Genomic DNA, 21,689 nt, shown 5'->3' with positions numbered 1-21,689 from the left:
TTATTTACCATAGTCAAAACATAGAATCAACTCAGATGCCCCTCAGTGGACCAATGAATCAAGAAAATATTATATATATATATATATATATATATATATATATATATATATATATATATATATACACACACACAATGGAATGCTTCCATCAGAAAGAATGATATTGTACCAGTTTTTAAATAAATGATTATTAATCCTTATGAAATGCAGAAAATCCAAATATACTCAGGGGAAAAAAAAAACAAGAACAAAGTTTGAGAACTTGCATTCTAATTCTGATAAACATTGAGTAGAATTGATATAATGATAAAAACAGAATAGAACTGAAGTCCTGGAAATGAGTCTTTACTTATGGCTAGCTTTTTGAAAGTTCTGCAGAAGAAATCTCTTTAACAAATGATACTGGAGGATGGGAAGGGGAAACAAAGGAGGAGGCTACAATGCTTGATAAGAAATGTACTCATTATCTTGCCCATGTAATTGTAACCCCTCTATACAGTATTTTCACAATAAAAAAAACAAATGATACAGGGATAATTATAAACCCTTATGCATAAAAGTGACTATGGGCACCTACATCACAGAGACACAAAAGCTAACTCAAAACAAATCACCGGCCTAAGTATAAGAACTAAAACTATTTAAAGAAAAACTTACCCATCTTCATGATTCTTGGTTAAGCATTGATTTCTTAGATAAAACACCAAACATAAGCAACAAATAAAAGTTGATGCAAAAACTTAATCAAAGCTAAAACTTTTACTCTTCAAATAATATTATAATGTAAAACTATAATCTACATAATGAGAAATCATATTTTCTAATTATATAGTAACAAATACTTATATCCATCACTTATCAAGGGACTTCAAAACTCAAACACAAAACATTAAAAATAGGTAAAGATTTATAATGGACATATTCCAAAGAAGATATATAACTGGTCATTAATCATTTTTAAACATGACCATCATCCTTAGACATTAGGGAGATGAAATTTTAAACTCCAGTGAGATAACTACAAAAGTTAATTAAATACACAAAATAGAAACCGACAAGTTGTTGAGAAGGTGGACAAACTGGTATCCATAAGAACTGCTAGAAAAAAGGTAAAGAGGAACAGATACTTGTAAAAATAGTTCAGCAGTTTCCAAAAGAGGTGAAGTTCTGACCTGAGTATACTGGGGAGTTTCTAGATCACTTTTCAAAGGATAATGATGTGGGTGGGCCTCAAGCCACACAGAGAGCCCAGCCCATGAAGGTTCAACCTGGTTCCATGATCACCAAGCTCCATTCATGACCCCAAGAGTGTGAGACAATCCATCAAAGTGTGAGAAGGACACCCAGAAACTTCTCTATATTTATTTCACCTGAGGATTATAAGAACTCTTTCTGACGGGGGAGAGGGGTAAGGATACACCCTGCATGATTAAATAAATAAATAATAAGGTAAAATGAAATGAAAACCAATGTCCACAAAAACTTTTTCATGACTAATCATAGCAACACTATCTACAATAACCAAGATGTGTAAAAATGCACTGTGCACTAGCTGGAGAAGAGATGGAATGTGATTCATATATAAAATGGAATATTATTCAGACACAAACAGAAACATGCTACCACATAAATATACGTCAAAAACACTATGGCCAGTGAAAGAAAGCAGACATAAAGAGACATGTATTGTATGATTTCATTTATATACAAATACAGAGAGAAGAGAGACAGAGAGAGTGAAAGTACATTCTTGGTTACATAGGGTGAGGGTAAAAGAGAAGGAGTTTTCCTTTTGATGATGATGATGCATTCTGTAGATTTACTAAAATTCATTGAGCTGTACACTTCACAGAGGTGAAGTTTATGGGATGTAAATTTTACCTCAAGGAAGCTGTTTCAAACAAAAAATGATATTGTCTGAAAAATGATCTTTACCACACCTTCTTCCAGTTTATACACTCTTTCCATATACACTTGCACAGGTAATCTCAAGAAAAATATAGTGGAATAATAACCATAGAAGAATTGCAGTTCTGAATGAATCAAGATATAATATATCTATGCAAAGTTAAAAGATACTTCTATGCCAAGTTAAAAGATTAACTCCTAATAACACAATTGTAAATTTTCTTTTCTTTTCTCTTCTTTTTGGTCAGTTGTGTGGCTTGAACTCAGGGTCTAGGCTCTGTCCTTGAGCTTTTGTGTTCAAGGCTAGCACCCTACCATGTTGAGCCACAGCACCATTTTAAATTAATGTACAGATAGATATTCACATAATCCAAAAATATTAATCACGTCTTCTAATTTCAGTTTTTGTATATAATTAAAGAAACCTTTTTGTTCTACAAATTATGAAGTTATTTCTAATTTTTAAACATTTTTCCCAAATAGAACATATTTTGTGTATGACTTTTCTTTAGCTATCTAATCTTTCTTGGCATTACATATCACCAATTGACCCAGAGCCATGATAATAACTCTTCCTTTTTTAGCTAATAAAGCCATTTCCCAAATAGGGTAATCCCAAAATATAGAATATGGTTCTATATTTTCTAGACTACTGTATTAATATGTGCCTTTATCTCTTTATTAAAATGATGTACTTTTAATTAATATAGCTTCAAAATAAGTCTTGGTATTTGTTATGGTGCCTTAATCTCTATTATCATTCTTTAAATTATCTTTGCTCTTTTTAGCCTCCATCACTTTCCAAAAACTTTATTATCATTTGACAAAGTTTCAGGAAATTTTGTTGAACCATTCAGAAGAACTCAACAGATCAGGGCTATTGAGCCGTTCATGAAGATTATGTATTCTCTAGCATTTTTTAAAACTTTCCTATAAAGCTTTAGAATTTTTGGTTTCAAGATATTTCACAGTTTTCTTAAATTATATCAAAATACATTATTATTGCTATTAACTTATATTTTCTCACTATCTGCTGATTGCTTGTAGAAGTAATTTTAAAACATCGATCTATATACAAGGAAACTTGGTTTTATCAGTCTCAGTAGTTTATCAGTCGACAGGTTGTATCTTCAGTGGAATTAACCCTAGAGCTGGCCAAATGACAGTTAAATTTCTTTCCTTATATTCCTATATCTTTTGTATTATTGCCAGTGCATTTGTGCTTGCTAGAACTGTCTATAGAATGCTGAATTGAAACAGCTATGGTCATAAATAGCTTTGTTCCTAATATTAAAGAGAGAGAGAAGTTATACATCTTGAAACTATAGAATATAAATACAATAATTTGAGTATAATTTGTAGGGATTGAATACATTATTCAATATATTAGCCAGACACTAGTGGCTCACACCTGTAATCCTAGCAGCTCAGAAGACAGAGATCTTAACAAGAGACTGAGATCTGAGGATTGCAGTTTCAAGCCAGCCCAGGAAGGAAAATCTGTGATTCTTATCTCCAAGTAACTACTCAAAAGTTGGACATGAGTATGGCTCATGTGGTAGAGCAGTAGATTTGACCAACTAAAGTTCAGAGATAGCACCAGGACACCACGTTCAAGCCCCAAGATGGCAACAAAATAAATAAATAAATAAATAAATAAATAAATAAATCCTGTAAAAACAGTATTAAATTAACAAAATCAACTACTTTTTAAATTAACTATTTTAAAGTCACTACTAAAACATGCAACTTAAAAGCTGGACACTGGCATCTTATGCCTGTACTGCTGATTACTCAAGAGTTTGAGGCACATAGGAATGAGATTTAAAGTCAACCCAGGCAAAAAGCCAGGCTAAAGGTGTAGCTCAAGTGATAGAGTGCCTGTGAAGCAAGAAAGTTAAGCCAGCAGGGGGGACCCTGAGTTCAAGCCCTGACATCAGAAAAAGAAAAAACATAAAAGTTTTGTATTTTTCCAGGTTCTGATGGCTCACGTCTGTAATCCTTGCTACTCAGGAGGCTGAGATCTGAGGATTTCGGTTCAAAGCAAGCCCAGGCAGGAAAGTTCGTGAGACTCTTATCTCCAATTAAGCACCAGAAAACTAGAAGTGATGCTGTGGCTGAAGTGGTAGAGCACTAGCCTTGAGCTGAAGAGCTGAGGAACAGCACCCAGGCCCAAAGTTCAAACCCCATGACTGATTAAAAAAATAAAAAAAGTTTTATATTTTAAACACTGATAACTTACAGACTGGTAATGTTAGTTTAGTTTAGTATCTCTTCTAAAGCAAAGCCCTTGAATAACTTTAAAAATATGTAATTTTAAATACCTATAATTATGAGCAACCTTAAATGGAAAGGCAACAAATTTAGTTTTTAAAAATGAAAATGTAGGGATTGGGGTGTAGCTCAGTGGTTGAGCACTTGCATTAGCACATAGAAGGTCCTGGATTTGAGCCACAGGAAAAATAATATTCAATATTGGAAAAATAATATACAATATTGTCTCCTGAAATCTAGGAGAAATAAATTACTTTGTTTTACAATGTGACTTATAAATGTCATTAATATGCAATTATACTAGCAGAAAAATAAATCCGGATAGGAAGATCTAGTGCACAAAGGAAAGTGGAAATCAATGACACTATCTGTGATTACTTCACTTTTGTGTTGTTCAATTTTGTGAGTTGAATACACAAAGAAGGCTTTCTACAAGATACCTTTCATCAGTAGAGGAAATGGAGCCAAAGAATGGAACTGGAGGTGTGGCTCTGTGGTAGAGTACTTGCCTTGCTTGGGCAAGTCCTAAGTTCGCTCTAAATTATACAAAGAAAGTAAGGAATGGAAAGGGATACAGTGTCTGAAATAGAGAGAAGATGTCTTGACTGAACATAATAATTATGGTATTTTTAACTTTTCAGTTCTCAGCATACTTCTTCAAAGTGGAAATACTACCTATTCAATCTTACCACCTACAAGGTTGATAGTAAGAGTTACCTTTACTGCCAATCCTCTGGTGATTCTAAGAAATCTTGTCCAAACCAAGCTCATTCCCATCATAAAATGGGAATTCTGGTTAAATGGAAAGTATGACTAATAGCACATCATCACAGATGTCATATGTGGCAAACAACTGGTGTGAGGGTTTCAATGGGATCAGAAAATGTGTACTGGCTTCCATTTACTCAGTTACTCAGAAGATACTGATGAATCTAGCAACAACATCAAGAACCTTCTTTTGGAAAAGGTAATTGACCATGCATTAATTTAAATACATATTACACATATACTAAATATATACTATAACTGTGTGGCTCTAAAATAATCTACCTCTCATTTACTTACTTCATTTGTCAATATAATAAATAAATTGTCAACAAAAGTCAATATAAACTGGGTTTAATTTTTTAAAAGATTAGTGTGTCAAACAAAAGAATCTTTCTGGTAAAGGAGTCATTGGTGATTTATTAATTAATAATATAAAATATGAGATTGGGTGTGGTGATGCACACCTATAATCTTCATAATCAAAAGGCTGAGAAAGCAGGATCTTGAGTTCAAGGCCAGCCTGGGTACCTAGGGAAACCCTGTCTCAAATAACAACAACAACAATAATACAAAACTTGAAAGATGGAATTCACATTTGTCAACATCAGTTGCAAGGAGGAAAAGTACAGAATTGGAAGGTTGGGGGGGCTATCAAACATTAAGCTAGAAGTGGAGTTATAGCTCAAGTGGTAGAGTTCTAGCCTTGAGCAAAAGAGTTCAGAGACAGTGTCCAGGCCCTGAGTTCGCGCTCACGCAAATGCGCGCGTGCGCGTAGACACACACACATACACACACACACACAAAGACTATAGGGTTGACAGGATCAAAAGACATCCTAACCTACCCACCCAGACCAAAATTGAAGTTGTATTGAAGTTGTATGTTAAATGGGGGCAGTTGGCAGAAGAACTGCCATTCAGTGTCCTCCATTTCATATATGAAGTTCTTTATAATTAATCCTAAACAAGTCTATCGCTTCAAAGATGAAGCTTTCTCTGATTAGGTTCACATGCTCCTTCTCGGCCGGCCATTTTTGAGCATCTGCATCCACACACACAGCCGTGGCTTCCTTGCCTTGCGGAACTCTTGGGAAGGCCGACAGTTTTCTTCTCATTCCCTCATCCCTGACTCAGGGAAAACACAAACTACCAGATTTTAAGTCAAAATGCTGTAAATGCTCTCAAACATAACAGCAGACGAAGCAGTCGGTGTTTGTAAAGAGCTATTCCATCCACTCCATCCAGGTATTTTGTTGTCACAGTGGCATATAGTTCCTTGTACCATTTCTTGATCATAGTTTACATCACAACTACGAATCCAATGTTCAAATTTCTCTGATTTAAAGATTGGCAAAACTTGGGCCCTACGTAAGAGCAGCAAGAATCCATTTAGCTGGAATGAACCTACTCCCACCGCGGGCGGAATCCTCTCCCCTCCAGATAGACCCCAGGACTATTTCTGGCCTGCAATGCTTAGTTGCCGCCTGATCTAGGTTAAATCTGAAAGCTTGGCAAGTAGCAGTGTTGCCAAAACTCCGAATTTCTCGCTTCCAGTCTCTATGTTCTTTGGGGAAGTTGTTTCTCACTTGCTTTCCAGGGGGATCTCCATACAGGCCGGCAGCATTTGGGAACCCTAGGCTGGGCTCTGTGCCCCCCGGTGTAATTATCCCCTAAACCATTCTAATTTAAGTAGGATCCACTCACTCCCCTCGCACCTGACTCTGGCCTTATACCTGCCAATCCCGGCCACATTCCCACCACCAACCAGCCCACCCACCCAAGCCTTCCCACGCCCTGCCCTGGCTCCCCTCCCCTTCATACACCCACCACCTCTACTGAGAAGCCCATGGATGACTGGTTCCCCAATAGGCTCCCTAAGAGCCTTTTCTTGAAAGCCCAGCAGGAAACCCCACCCAGAGGCCCAAGCTCCAGTGTTCCATTCACTAAAAATCCCCGGTTGGAGGTCAAATGAAACGCAGTGTGCTCAGGGCAGGGAAGGACAGACAGATCCTTAAGTGCCATGTCCTGTCTGAGGTCTGCTGGATCCAGAAGTCTAAATAACTGAACAGCAAGCTTCCTCTCTTACTGCCCTCCTCCCCGCCCTGCTCCCACCAAGGTGCCTGATCATGATCACCAGCCCGGCCTGGGAGCCTGCAGAGCCGCTCCAATCCCACCCACGCCCGCTCAGTCACCGGAAGGCGCCCACTCGCGCGCGGGGGAACTCAGGCGCCTCTCCAAACGCAAGGAACAGAATCGGCGCCCCCCAAAACAAACCTCTCCAGTCGCCCCCTCAAAAGTCCTTTCCCCCCTCCAGATACGAACTTAGGGCTTGTCCCTGCCCTGGAGGAATGAGCTGAACCTCTGATGTCACTTTGGGGGTCCTCTAAAGTCCCTGCTGCCGCGCCCCCAGCGACCCGCCCCCTCGCCCACCCCGGGCTCACCAGGACGGTCAGCAGCCCGCACGGGGCTCCGCACCGCGGGCTCCGGGACCCGGCGGCGGCCATCGGGGTGCAGGCCAGACAGCGGCAGGAGGACGTGGGCACCGGGCAGAGACACTCGAAGGCTTCTTGCAGTTGCTTTGGCTCCCGGAGCTTCTCTGCCCGGGAGCGTGTTCTCTCCTGAAACCCGATTGGACTCAGGCGACGCCGAGCGGCCCCTCCTAGTTATTTCTCAAGTTTTATCACCGCCAGGGCCGCTGGGGGAGCTGCCTGAGCCTGTCCCTCTGCTCGCCAAGGCCGCCAGGGTGCTCGCTCGCTGGGAAAGCGGTCCCGGGCCCACCCTCTGCCGGCTTCTCCCACGCCCATCACCTGCCCAGACCTTCCCGAGGCGGGCATCCTCATCGCTGACGCTGCGCCCCTGCATTCCCACTGCGGAGCCCAAATCCGCCTGCCCCAACTTGGTGCTGCCGGGGTGCCAGGAACAGCCTTGTGATCTGATCACACGTTCCTCCCTTCAGCTCCGGAACAAATTCTGGGCCATGTCTCTAGGTTGAAACAAAACATACACCTTTTCTGTCCCTGAGAACGTGGACTGGAAGATCTGCTCTTCCTGCCCGTCTTGGCGCCTTCTATGAGACTTTTAAACATAAAATTGTTCTAGGATCTAAATTGTCGGTCAATTTTATTTTTTTTGATTTGATAATTACACCGAGATATTTTTGTTTTTCAGTTTGCAATCGAAAGAGAATGTATTGCACCTTCCTTCTACTCTCAAAAGAGGCTCAGAAATGCAATATCGTTCCAGAAATACTTAATCGGATTTCAAAGCCAGTCAATACTAACTCCCACCCCTCACTCTTCCGGCTGCAGAAAAGGAAATTTCATGAGACTCAGTTTCCTCACATGACCATTTAGAGCTCAAGGAAGCATTGTCATTACCCGTCATGAGCTGGTTCCCAACAGTACCAGAGATATTCCTTTAGTTCTGCCTAGACTCCCTTTGATTTCAAATGCAACTAAACAGATAGGATTCCGGAAGAAATCTCTCCCAAATGTGTGTATGACTGCTCCTCAAAGTCTATTCCAAAGTTCAGGGACCAGACCTTAACTAAGACAGTCCCCATTCGCCAGTTATGGTCATCTCTGATAGAATTCTTGTCCACGCCAGGTGTTTCCCATAAGAGACTTCCCTCCAAGTCCTGACTGCTCTCTCTGAGGACTTATGCACTCTTGTGTGTTGCTTTCCAGTTTCATTTCTGAGGCTCAGGGGGACCTATCAATGGAAGTCTGTACAGAAGGCCCTTCCCATCTCAGAGAAAACTCACCCAACTGCTTTCTTCCACTCCCATCCTCTCAATCCTCCTCATCTTTGCCCATGACCTTAAGGTAAGCTTCTCAGTTTCCCACCAGCCCCATGCACCTAGCTTTTCTGAAACACAGATAAGAAAAGGGCCAGCCATAAGCCTCCAATGTTCAGATTCCTTTCCTCTCTCTCTCTCTCTCTCTCTCTCTCTCTCTCTCTCTCTCTCTCTCTCTCTCTCTCTCTCTCTCTCTCTCTCTCTCTCTCTCTCTGTCTCTCTCTCTCTCTCTGTCTCTCTCTCTCTCTCTCTCTCTCTGTCTCTCTCTGCCCTACTTGGGGAGGGAGTGAAGGATTGAAGAACTAAAGTGAAGAAAAAGCTTTGAAGAAGCAAAGAATGCCTGTGATAAGACCAGAGAAAAGACCAGGAGTAGGAGAATATTCTGGATAGACTCAATGATAATTCTTCACTTTAAGGAGAAAGGGATTGTGTGCTCAGTACAGCTGAATAGATGAACATCAGTGGCTGAAAAACTGGGCTAGCATGATCAATTCATGGAAAAGCCATGCTGAAGTCTTGGAAATAAATAGAGCCAGATGCTGGTGGCTCACACCTGTAATTTTATCTACTCAGGAGTCTGAGATCTGAGGATCAAGATTCAAAGCCAACCCAGGCAGGAAAGGCCTGGAGACCCTTATCTCCAATTAAGCACCAGAAAACCAGAAGTGGAGCTGTGATTCAAAGTGGTAGAGTACTAGCCTTGAGCAAAACGAACTCAGAGTCAGTACCCAGTCGCTGAGTTGAAGCCCCGTGACCAACATCAACCCCCCCCAAAAGAAGGAGTTCCATCAATGTGTACAAAAGGGTTTCTAAAGTACTGCTGATTTGTCCCTTTTGGGGGATTTTTATATTATTAATAAACCTGTTTTTGCCTGAGAATGGATTGTATTACGTAAATGTGCATGTGTGATGGATTTTTTTTAATTTTATTTTATTTTATTTGAGAACATACTGTACAGAGGGGCTACAATTACATGGGCAGTATAATGCATACATTTCTTACCAAGCATTGCAGCCTCCTCCTTTGTTTACCCTTCACCTCCCTTCCCAACCTCCCCCCTCCCCCCACCCAATTATACCCCCCATTTTATTCTAAATATCCTTAGTTTTTCTATGATTTCAATTTTACCTCCTCATTAGCTAGAATCTGACCTAATTATAACTGTTTTCCAAGTGACTAAAACTATAAAATACCTATCCTCTTGTTGTTTAGTCTATGATGCACAATAGGAGTATTGTTAAGCCTACTGACAATGGTAATTGGTTTAAATTTCCACTTTCTGCTCCAACAAACTAAAAGTTATCATAGCAAGAGTTCTTACTGTAAGGCAGCAAATGGAAACATTTTTAAATTTGATTGCATAACTCTAGATATAATATGAATATTAAATTATTACTGAGTGTAGTATTAGTGACTATTTTGGATTTCCCATTTTGTTATAGCATGTATATGTCCGGTATAACTTTATTAGTTTAAGTCCTAATATAGAACAATGGATGTTTATTTCTTTAAAGAAATTATAATAGCAACATAAAATGACTTTCAAATAAACTGAATCATTCATATTATAACTTAAAGTAAAGTAATTAAAATTTTATTGAAAATGTATTTTAGTTGAATATAGTTAGAAGTAGATGTCTTCCATAATAAAATTAATTTTAAGTGATCATGAGCTATCCTAAAGCATAAAAAGCTTTTCTAGCATATCTCTATTTTTTATTTATTTTTTAAAAATAGTATAAATTAATTGTACCAAGAGGTTTCATTATGATTATTTATATGAATTGATCAAATTTGCCATCTATAGAACTTTTCCTTAACTGACATGCTCTTTTATTGTGAAGGTGATGTACAGAGGGGATACAGTTAATTAGTACATTTCTTTTTGAACAGTGTCCCTCTTCCCTTGTTTTCTCCCAGGTGTTCCTTCCTGTCCCTCACCACAAGTTGTATGGTTCATTTTTAACATAGTGTCTAGTGAGTATCACTGGTGCATTTTGTTCACCCTTTGTCCCACATTTCTGCATTTCCCCATACAATATGTTCTTTATTTTAATATCCAAGCCATCAAACTATGAAGGCAGTTGGAAGTCACTGCTTAAAGCATAATGGACCAAAACAAGAAAGTAATTTATTATTTTACCTTGTTATATACTTAGTTTGTAAGATTAGAGCAGCAGTAATAAAGGATCAAAAACAGGAAGATTTTAGATGAAAGCACACAACTGGAGGATTCCAGATGGAGTGTAACTTTTTTTTTTTTTATCAGAAAGCAACCTCCCAATAATTAAGAAGAAATGCTGTTTGTATCCGAAAGGAATCTCTGGCAATAGAAACGATGGCTGGTTTTATAAGGTGGGAACTGACCCCTGGCCAGATCCAGGCTTTCCTGTTCAGTTTGTGAGTAGGTGTAACCTACCTACTTACCTCAAGTCTTACATGGTCAGTTGTGTGGCAGGTATGGATCACCTCAAACACTGCTACAAAATACAGCCAGAACAATCACATAATGTCTGAAACAAACAATCAAAAATAGACAAATATATATGAATGAAAGTTATATATATATATATATATGAATATGAAGAAGCATAAATTAAAACCAAGATTGTTTTGAATAATCCTCTGTGAGACACAAAGTGAATTCTACCACAGAATTCTCACATCACATGTGGAATATTGTTTTGGTTAGAGAGTCACATAGTGTGACTAGAAGGTGCTCACTTATTTCCCAGAAAACTACTGATCATTGCAAAAGACTATTGGAGGATCCTGGATAGAAGAGAACTTAAGCAAAGAACAACCTATATGTATCTTATTTCTACCTAGGAGCTGTTCCCGAATCTCTGCCTGCCTCCCTCTTCTTCTAATTTCCTGTAAAAGTACTCTCTTTCCAGATCTAATTCCAATCCCTTGCAAATATTCCAGATAGCAAAGAGCAGCTCAAATCTACAACAAAATGGTGCCTGGCCTGGAAAAGAGGAGCAACACCTTCAGATTCTGTGACGGGTGTCCTCACATCACTATTTCTCCTTCTAGGATTAATTTGTCCTTAGAATGATTGGCCATAGAACCACCCATTCCCATACACAGAACACTTTTCTATCCACAGAGGAAAGGCCTTTCATTCACATCTTAACAACAGTCACTCAGAAGTACAACACTTGTACAATTCTCGAATTCACAATTATCCTAACACACACAAAGTAACTCCAACCCAGGTTGGGTGTGCCAGTTTCTCTTTATTAACTAATGAGTCAAGAACTATTATAATGCTTTTCCTCTTCCTCCACTACCATCTTCAGTCTCCCTCAAAATATCCTCTTCTGCAAAGTATTTTCAAAGAGGAGCAGGCAGTGTGGCCCGGTGGCTTCTCTCTGATCTCAAAGGGATAGTTCTTTCCACAAAGACAAAGTTACATTGTGTGTGTGTGTGTGTGTGTGTGTGTGTTTGTGTGTGTGTGTGTGTGCGACAACTCCTTACAGAAACAAAATAAAGGCAGAGTGACAAAGCTCCATTCCAGAAGGAATTTTCTTAGTTTCTCTCATTCAGAATCATCCATTGGTACCCCTTCAGCGTAACTGTCTTCCTATTGGGTGAGACTCTAGTTTTTCCTGAATGTTCTAATATCCTCTGGACCTCATTGTGAGCATCTGTCTATACAAATGGGATTGCATAAGTGAAGGTTACAGGTGTGAGCCAGCTGACTTCCAGATCTCATGTGTCATTTTCCCAGCATCATCCCCTGATTCACTGCCCCATCAGCCTTCTCTTTCCCAGAAGTTGTCGAGGACCATCCCTCAACAGAAGGCTTGGGAAGGGGCACAACATGCCCAACTCAGGAGCAGAGAAGGAGCTTTTCCACCAGCTCCCTATGTGCAGTACATGACTTAACATGCAGCCCCTTATTATTTTCTTCATTGATAATAATGCATTTGTAAACTTTATTTACTTCAAAATCTATTCATCTAGATTTTTCTCTCAATATGTCACAAATTCCTAAAGGGTTGCATTTCTAAAAGAGAAATATTTCCATCAATTAGCTTATTAGTGTTCTTGGAGCAGGCATGCAGTTCCACCAGTGTTTCTCTTGCATTGCTTTTGAACATCATGTGTGCATTGGCCTCTCTGTGTTATAATAAGCTATACCCCACCTTCACAGGAAAGCGATAATCTAACTTGCAGACATTTATGTAGGATTGCACTAGGTACCTATCTCTTAAAAACAAACAAAAAACCCACTAATTCTGAGGTCCTAGCTAAATATTACAAAAACCAAGAAGCTAATCATTTTCCTAGAAGGGCCATTTCATTCCCCCTACCTAGTAAGATGCCAGTGTTGTTCAATAAAATTGCTGTTTATCTATGGCCATTCTTACAGTTTCAGCCCTGAGCCTCCCAGTGTAGTTTTATATTTCCTTGTCTTTCTGTAACAGTTTTTCCCTAATGATGGATAATTTTGAGCAATTGTTTTCATGCACACATTTCTAACAGTAAATATAATTGAGTTACTCTTCTTTGTATTAACGTTTTATAATGGCAATGTTTATTAACTATTCACAAATGTTTATTTCTGTATAATATATAATATATAAATTAGTTATTAAATTCAAATTTTGGTACTCTTTTCATAGAATGATCTTTTATTTGCTAAATGTTGAGCCCAAGTATTCCCCCACCTTTTCCTATGGGATCTCTTGATGGTTTTATTTATTTCATAATTCTTGAATGTGCAGGTGGATAGGTAGAAGAAAACATATCTTCTCTAGTGCATTATTGTCTGAACTGATGGATGAAAGCCACTTTTTATATTTTTCTTTTACTTCTTCTTCTTCTTTTTTTTGTTTTCTTCCTCTTCCCAAACCACCCTGTGGTGACCTATGAAAACAGCATATTATTTATCTTGACCCAGAAAATCTCACAAAAATCATACAAGTCAAGACATTCTACACTTCAAGCTTACCTTAGGAACACCCATGAAACTGTCTAGGTCATGAAGAATTTGCCTATCTGAAAAGTATATCAGCAAGCATCTGAAAGATGTCACCTTCAGAAAGCAACATATGCCATTCTGGCGTTGGAATGCTGAAGATGATACGTGTGTCCAGACCAAGTGGACCAGCCCTCCCCTCCAACTCCAAAAAAAGTGCTGAGCCTGGTTCATGGTGGTACACACTTGTAATCTTAGCTACTGGGAGGCTGAGCTCTGAGGATAGCTGTAAGCCAGCATAGTCAGGAAAGTTCTTGAGACTACTCAGAGCTCAACTACTCAGACTACTCAACTACTCAGAAGCCGGGAGTGGCACCATGGCACAAATGGTAGAGCATCAGCCTTGAGCAAACAAGCTCAAAGACAATATCCAGGACTGGCACACACACACACACACACACACACACACACACACACACACACACACACACAATTTCTGAGTTCTTGTTGCACAAGCTTAAAAATGTAGAGAATAATGGTGAATTTAGGAGTTTAAAGGTAGACATGATGGCAAACAAAGAACTCAGGATGTACCACAGCACTTACAGAAGTCAGTGTTGTAGTAATCTATATCTGAGCTCCCTCTACCACATTGAGATGATCTTCCTGGAAAAAGTGGAGGAAAAGCCAGAATTGGAGATTGTCCAAAAGAAAAATGTATTCCAGGAGAAACTGAAGAAACAAAAACTTATAAGAATGAACTCTGGGCCTGGGTGGAATCCCTCAGGTCTTCAGCTCAAGACTAGCACTCTACTATTGAGCCACAGTGCCACTTCCAGTTTTCTGGTGATTTATTAGAGATAAGAGTCTCACAGACTTTCCTGCCCAGGCTGACTTTGAACCACAACCCTCAGATCTCAGCCTCCTGGGTAGCTGGGATTATAGGCATGAGCCTCCGGCACCTGGCTCTATTTTTAATTTAGTCTTCAAAAAGCAAGACTTGGCACAGCAAATGATTGGGAAGGTGTGAGAAATTGTAGCTGAAGTTTGTCTAGGTCCGACTAAGGTCCTGACTTCCACAAGAGAAGCTGCAAAGTTAGGAACATTGAAACAGCAGTTCTTACTTTTTACTGCATGCCATTGTATGATGGGGAGACTTTAATGAATATCAACATGCTGGTCCACCTCAGTTCTTACCCTAACCCTCAAACCATTTATATTAAACTCACTGGAGGAGAGGACTCTATTTGGTATTTTATAACTTTTTAAAAGCTTCTCAATGTATTTTAATGTGAGGTAAAGGGTAATATTCTTGCTCTAGATAACTGATTCTAAAACATGTTTTTTGACCAAGAGCAGGTATCTGCTAAAGAAGAGAAGACTCTCTGCTCAGCTAGAAATATAATAGCAGAAATTTAAAAACCCATAAAACAATTTGAGTTTGGAAGAATTCAGTCTCAGGAAGTTTTCAAGATGCATGTTTTTAAATGACTCTTCTTTAACACTAGTTTTCATTTAATTTAGAAGTAACATCTCCAGTTCCTATGTTTTAACCATCTTTGATGCACTTGCATAAACTGTCTACTCTGTGTCCAATCAGAAAGCCTTAGGTGTATTCATTTCATAGTGGGCATTAAAAAAATTCCACTTTGCTGTCTTCATTGTTGTTAATCTGTATTCCATTACTCTTACTTTCAGACTCCGTTCCTTAATATAAGCCAACTTCAAGAGTAACCCTCATTAAGAGTTATTTTCTCCAATTATCCATTCAAAGCCAGATATTTCCTGTTGTCCTTGGAGAAAGTCATCTCTAGTAAACTTCCAACAGCTCTGCTTGACTGTACAGAAAATATTTACTCTGATTATTGGGACTTGGTGTTTCTAATATGGTTCTCAGATGATCTATATATGTCATTACAGTTTTCCTCTGCTTGGACTTGGAGTGATGCATGGCTGTAATTCCAGCTACATGAAAAGTATAGATGGAAAGACCAAGGCTGGCCCCAGACCTTATCTAAAAAACTAAGTAAAAGTGAAAAAAATATGACTGGCTCAAATGATAGAGCACATGCCTAAGATGTTCAAGGTCTTGAGCTCAAATCCCAGTGCTGGCAAACAAAATACCTTATCTTACAGAGAAACAATTTTCACAGTTTGCTTTGATATCTAAAGACATTGGCAAGAAAAACAGTCCATGTTATTTTGGTATTCTTTTCATGCTTAGAAAACCAAAATTATTAAGCATCACTTTGATCAATGTGAGATAGTAAATATAAGACAAAGTTAGATGTTTCCATAGCCTTCACCCAATGCTGAAGTATAATACCTTACTAATCAGAGGCATTGGACAGTCTTAAACCTTGTTTCCTTTTGAGACAGCTCCACCCGGAGATTATGGGTTTGGTTTGGTTTGGTTTTAATCTCTTCCTTTAGCACATGCTTCACCTAAATTTGTCTTTCTAGCCCACACTGTGAACCAGGAAAACAGCCAAGTTTTCAGGACACAGATAACAGTAGGACCAAATGATTCCTGAAACTAAAGGTTTTCTAAAACCCACCTCTTAGGAAGACCAAACAGCGCTGACATATGACACAGTTTAAATAGCTCAAGATATGGATATTTTATAGAGTAATTGAAATAATACTAGATGGGACTAGTGATCTGAAGGAAAAGTGTCCTGGCTTCAAATGTACAAGTCCTGGGTCAAGGTAAGTTTGATGTATTCAGAAAAGAAAGAGACGTCAACAGGTGCTGAAATGAGTCAAGAGGGGTAAAAGGACATGAATGTATAAAAAAAAGAAGCAATGAATGTTTTTAAAGAAAAAGAACTCATAAATAAATATAGGCTTCATATTAACTACATCTGTTCCTAAAAAGTTATGGACAGATTTTGAATGCAAAGGGCCATGGATCAGTTTTACATATAATTTTTAAGTCATAATTGCTCTCAGCAAACAATTGGTAGAGGGAAATAAAAAGCATAGGTATCAAAATTTTCATTTGTGATAGCCCTCCTTGGACTAGTCGTTGGGTTGGAGACAGGTTATAAAAGATAGAGATGACTCAAAGATGCCTACAATGACTTTGGACTAGACAACAGAATGGGAAATTAGGAGAAAAAGAGAAAGAGAGAGAAAAAAGAGAGAGAGAGACTTAAATATCATTGGATTAAAATATCAAGGGGTTTATTAGATGTGACATTTGACATGTCTTCTATGTATGCAAGTTCAGATACATTAATTACTTAAAACTTTGGGATGAAAAAGAAAATTTAGAGAAGACACAGTATTCCAATTCTTAGCGTAGGGGAGGGAAAGAAAAAAAATGCCTCCTAGTCTAGAAAGGTGAGATCAGTGACCAAGGTAGGTGCCCTGTGAATGTGGCACCCCATAAGCAAGAAGAGAATCTGCTGACCAGAAGGCAGTAGGGCATTGGAGAAATCAAGTAAGATTAAGGCTAGAAACTGAACATCAGGTTTGACATGAATAGGTCACTGGTGACAATAGGGAAGTGATACTCATCAGAGTAGTGGAGATAAAAAGCATGATTGGAAAAAGCTAGTCATTTTCTACCCAGTAGTTTGTCATCTCAATGTACTGGTTCCATATGGGATGTTTACCTTAACAAATACCATAGGCAATTATAATACAGATGTTCTGTGAACCATACTCAAAAAAATAATCAAGCAAATATTCACCAAGTCTACTCTGACATTTATAAACAGCTTAAAGAAATATTCTGTTGTATGCTCACTCCTGAATCATAACAAAATAATTAAAGAAAAAAATGTGCCGGCTAGAAATTCTACATACTCAACATGTAGCTATGGCCAGATTGTCCATAGGAGCACAAGAGTAGAATACTAAAGAAATAAAGCCTAACACAGATGTGCCCCATGTATCAACTACCATTTCATCTTTGGCTTCACATGCATCTAGAATTTAGAAAATTCTCAATGGAGTGAAAAAACAAGCAAGATGTCCCAAAGCCAGTACATAATAAAAGTCCTCTGGAAAATGAGATTTGTTTCTTTTAATATAAGAACAAAGTGCTTTATCTCAACTAGCTCTATCAAAACACTACTTTCTGGTATTCCCTGTTTTTTTTTTTCATTTTACTTGAAGATTCTAAATTGAATGCCTTAATTTTAAAATTAAATTTTAAAATGCACAGGTGACTTGGGCATTATTTGCTTAATTTTAAATAGGATTTAAGGGGAAAATGACTTATCTGTAATTAACCAGAGTTGGAATAAGGGACACTGGTCAGATCAGGATAGAAAATCTTCCCAGTAATGATCACTTCCTACTTTTTAGGATGTCAGTCTTCAGATCTTGAAACTCAGACTGGGTGGGGAAGAAATAATAAAGAAAAATACACGCCCCGCCCCAAGGAAAGACAGACATCTAGCTGTGTGTCAGGACTTCCCATCATTAGCAGTAGGGGCTTTCACCACATTGTCTGTGTCATCTCATACAATGACCGCACACAGCATATTGTCATGTGACAGACCATGCAGTCACTGCCTTGAAGGCTTGTGCCTTTCTCTGGTCTTCATCTGAAGGTTTCTCTCAGTGCACAGTACTGTGGTGCCTGTTACAGAATGGACTTCCTATATAATGAGGATAAAATTCTCAGATCTGTGTCCTCTTCCCTGCCTTCTAGTTTGTGGATGCTTCTTGGGTTAAGATAATTAATATAGCTCTGGTATAATTTTTTTTGGTCAGTCCTGGGCTTGAAGTCTGGGTCCCTCAGCTCTTCAGCTCAAAGCTAGCGCTCTACCACTTGGGCCACAGTGCCACTTCTGGTTTTCTGGTGGTTTATTGGAGATGAGTGTCTTTCCTGCCCAGGTTGGCTTTGAACTGTGTTCCTCAAATCTCAGCCTCCTGAGTAGCTAGGCTTACAGGCTTGAGCCACCAGCTCCCCACTCTGGTATGCTCTTAAGAACTGTTTGCTAAATTCCAAAAACCATACTGGTTCATATTTGCTATTCTTCAGAAAGTGGTTTTTTTTATTATTTTAAAAATATAATTCCCGGCCGGGCGCTGGTGGCTCACGCCTGTAATCCTAGCTACTCAGGAAGCTGAGATCTGAGGATCGCGGTTCAAAGCCAGCCCGGGCAGGAAAGACCGTGAGACTCCTATCTCCAATAAACCACCAGAAAACCGGAAGTGGCGCTGTAGCTCAAGTGGTAGAGCACTTGCCTTGAGCTGAAGAGCTGAGGGACAGCGCCCAGGCCCAGAGTTCAAGCCCCACGACCGACAAAAAAAAAAAAAAATATATATATATATATAATTCCCTCCAGTGATAGCACATCATGACATCAAGGGGATGGGTAGTCATATACACAGTTTTCACATTGAACAGTGAGTATCACATTGAGAAAAATAATCTTCAAGCAATCCTTCAGTCTAATCTTCATCAATGACGGAATACACATGTGCATCCATCCAACAAATGGGAGTACCCACTGCCCTGGTGACAAAGAGAGACAAGAATCCTTGTGGGTTGCATTTCTCTGTGGTGCAGCTGGCTATAAGTAGGTTTACGAAATAATTAGTGGAGGAGTTGAGCTGACCTGAAGCCATAATACTCAGATTGTAACTTTGCCACCTGCCACCCACACTACTCAAGCGGAAACAGAAGAATGAGATTCCAAAGCCTCATGCTTCAATCTCTTGCACTAAATTCTAACTACAAATGTTTGATGTTCTATTCACTCAAGGTCTCCTCATTCAAAAAGGATTCAATGTAGAATCATAAATACTTTAGGTCTATAATAGAAAATGTATGCCAGGAGAAAGTAATGTAGCATTCAAAACTCTCAATATGTAATCTTTGATATCTTTTCTCTTAGTGACTTGGAGTATGAAATTTGTTCTCCTGAAATATATTGACCACTAACATATAAAACATACAGATGTGATTACCTTTGTCCTCCATGAGTGTCTTACATGAAGATACACACACACACACACACACACACACACACACACACACATTTATAAATGAACACTATAGCTCTAGAAGAACAATATCTAGATGATATTTAGAGCATGTCTAAAAAAGTGTTATATATGTGCAAAGGAAGAAATGGACAATGAGTGAATCAGGGAGGAAGACAAAGAATGTGTGTTGAAGTTCAACACCTCCTACTCTAATAATGGACAATCATGTATAAGCACCTGTGCCACAGAAGGGAGGGTAAAAGGAGGTTGGTGACTTTTTTCTGTGTGTGCTGGTCCTGGAGCTTGAACCTGGGGCCTGAATACTGTCCCTGAGACTTTTTGCTGAGAGATAATGCTCTACTGCTTGAGCCACAGCTTCACATTTGGTTTTCAATGTATATTCCAGGCATCACATATATTTTACAGGCATTATTAGCTCATTCCTTAATCACATCTACCATGTCTTGGCCTGCAGAGTATGTGGGTGGGGAATAGAGCTGATTCATCTTATTCTTTTCTCATACTAGAGCTGTGTGTATAACGTACACCAGAAGACCATGAATGACTACACTAGAAAGGCATTAAATGATGTTGAACAACTGAATTGTTTTATGAATGAGTTAGTGTTTAAAATACTAAAAAAATTAAAAATTGAGGCATAAAGAGGTTGTACAAAGAGAAAAGAAATCAAAGATTCTCAGTTTAAGACACCATTTAGTCAAAAACTTGGGAGGATCTGATTTGAGGTAGTAGCATCACACATCTTTCTTTCTACATATGAATTTAAAGTGCTAGAGGGTTAACAAGAGTCTCCAAAAAAGAGTTGAAAAGAGCTGTAGGTCTCCGTGTGTATGATGCAACACCTTAGGCTCCATTTATTGGAGAAGAAAAGGCCTTTCCTTCCCAGAATGCTTTGAAATGGGTTGACCCAGAATGAAGTCAGGTATCAAGATTTCAACCTGGAGCCTAGGATACAGGAAGGAGGCAGAATTAATATCAAATTTGGCATGAGAGAATTAAGATTCAAGATAAAAATTGTTTTTAAGATGAAAATTTAAAGAAAGAGGAAAATGATACAGAAATCCCAAATAAAACTGCACACTGCACCTCCCACTTGGAAGAGCATAGGTGAATTTGAGGCGAGCTTTGGCTAGAAGAGAAACTTGTTTTAAAAAAAATCAAACAATAAATAAACAAGAGAGGGAGGGAAGAAAAGAGAGAGAAAGGAAGGAAGAAGAAAGGAAGACTGCACTAACTAATAATCCTCTTTTGCTTTTCTCCTTGTAGAGAAAAGGCATCATCCTTTCTTCAGAGAAATCCCAAAGCTTTTGCTTCATTGAGGCAAACAATGGTTTAGAAATTTTACTCTCCAGTTTAATTGCATCAGGATTTAATATGCTGAGTCCTAGGCTGTGGGTGAAATTCCTATATTGCAAGAATGGGAGACCTAGACACTGTTCTGAGCCCTGAAAGTTGCCAAAGCCCATCTCAAATAAATGACGATTCGGGCACATAGCAATACAGCAACTGTAATACCATCTGAAACAGAATCTACCATTATTTCCAACAATCACCTCATGTTGACAGTTGCAGTAGCTAAGGTACACTGAGTGCAACTCTGTGTGGTCTCACAGTGAATTAACTTCTATTCATTCTGACAAAAATCCTTCCAAATAGACTTCAAAACCCATCCCTAGGAAGGGTGGAACTGGGACTTCCCTCTGGGAATCTTACTTGGAAAACGTCTTTACACTTAAGATTACTATAGTGACTAATAAAGAGCCTCCAAATCCCAGAAAGCATTGCTGATGTCCATTAGGACAGCTAGCAGAGCAGTAAGGAAAAGCTTGCTGGCAGATCTTCTGGTTCCATCTTTTGAACCAGGGAGTTTCCGAGTAATACAAACTAAGTAATTCTATGCAGATGCATCAGCAGTACCACAATATGTTCTGCACAATTGTATACATACATAATCCCATCATCAGGTGATCACTATGAAGAAACATGGTCTCAATTGACAACTTATAAAATTTATGGAGTTCATTAGTATATTTTCTTGATTGG

At 38.8% G+C, this 21,689-nt stretch overlaps 1 protein-coding gene across 3 annotated transcripts in view; it reads right to left on the bottom strand.

Moving 5' to 3' along the window:
- Dsc3 (desmocollin 3) overlaps positions 1-7,491 on the bottom strand; it is a 43,976-nt gene extending 36,485 nt beyond the window's left edge. For all 3 annotated transcript variants that reach the window (XM_070029398.1, XM_070029399.1, XM_070029400.1), the window contains exon 1: positions 7,391-7,491. In XM_070029398.1, coding sequence (XP_069885499.1) covers positions 7,391-7,453 — 63 coding nt within the window. In that variant the 5' untranslated portion in view covers positions 7,454-7,491. The remainder of the gene's footprint in view (positions 1-7,390) is intronic.
- Positions 7,492-21,689: the final 14,198 nt, after the last annotated feature.

The sequence above is a fragment of the Dipodomys merriami genome, unplaced genomic scaffold (assembly GCF_024711535.1).
Source record: "Dipodomys merriami isolate MVZ:Mamm:240054 unplaced genomic scaffold, mDipMer1.0.p SCAF_2, whole genome shotgun sequence".
NCBI classification, from domain to species: Eukaryota; Metazoa; Chordata; class Mammalia; order Rodentia; family Heteromyidae; genus Dipodomys; species Dipodomys merriami.
Note: the sequence above shows the minus strand (reverse complement) of the source record. Positions and strands in the feature narration are given on the sequence as shown.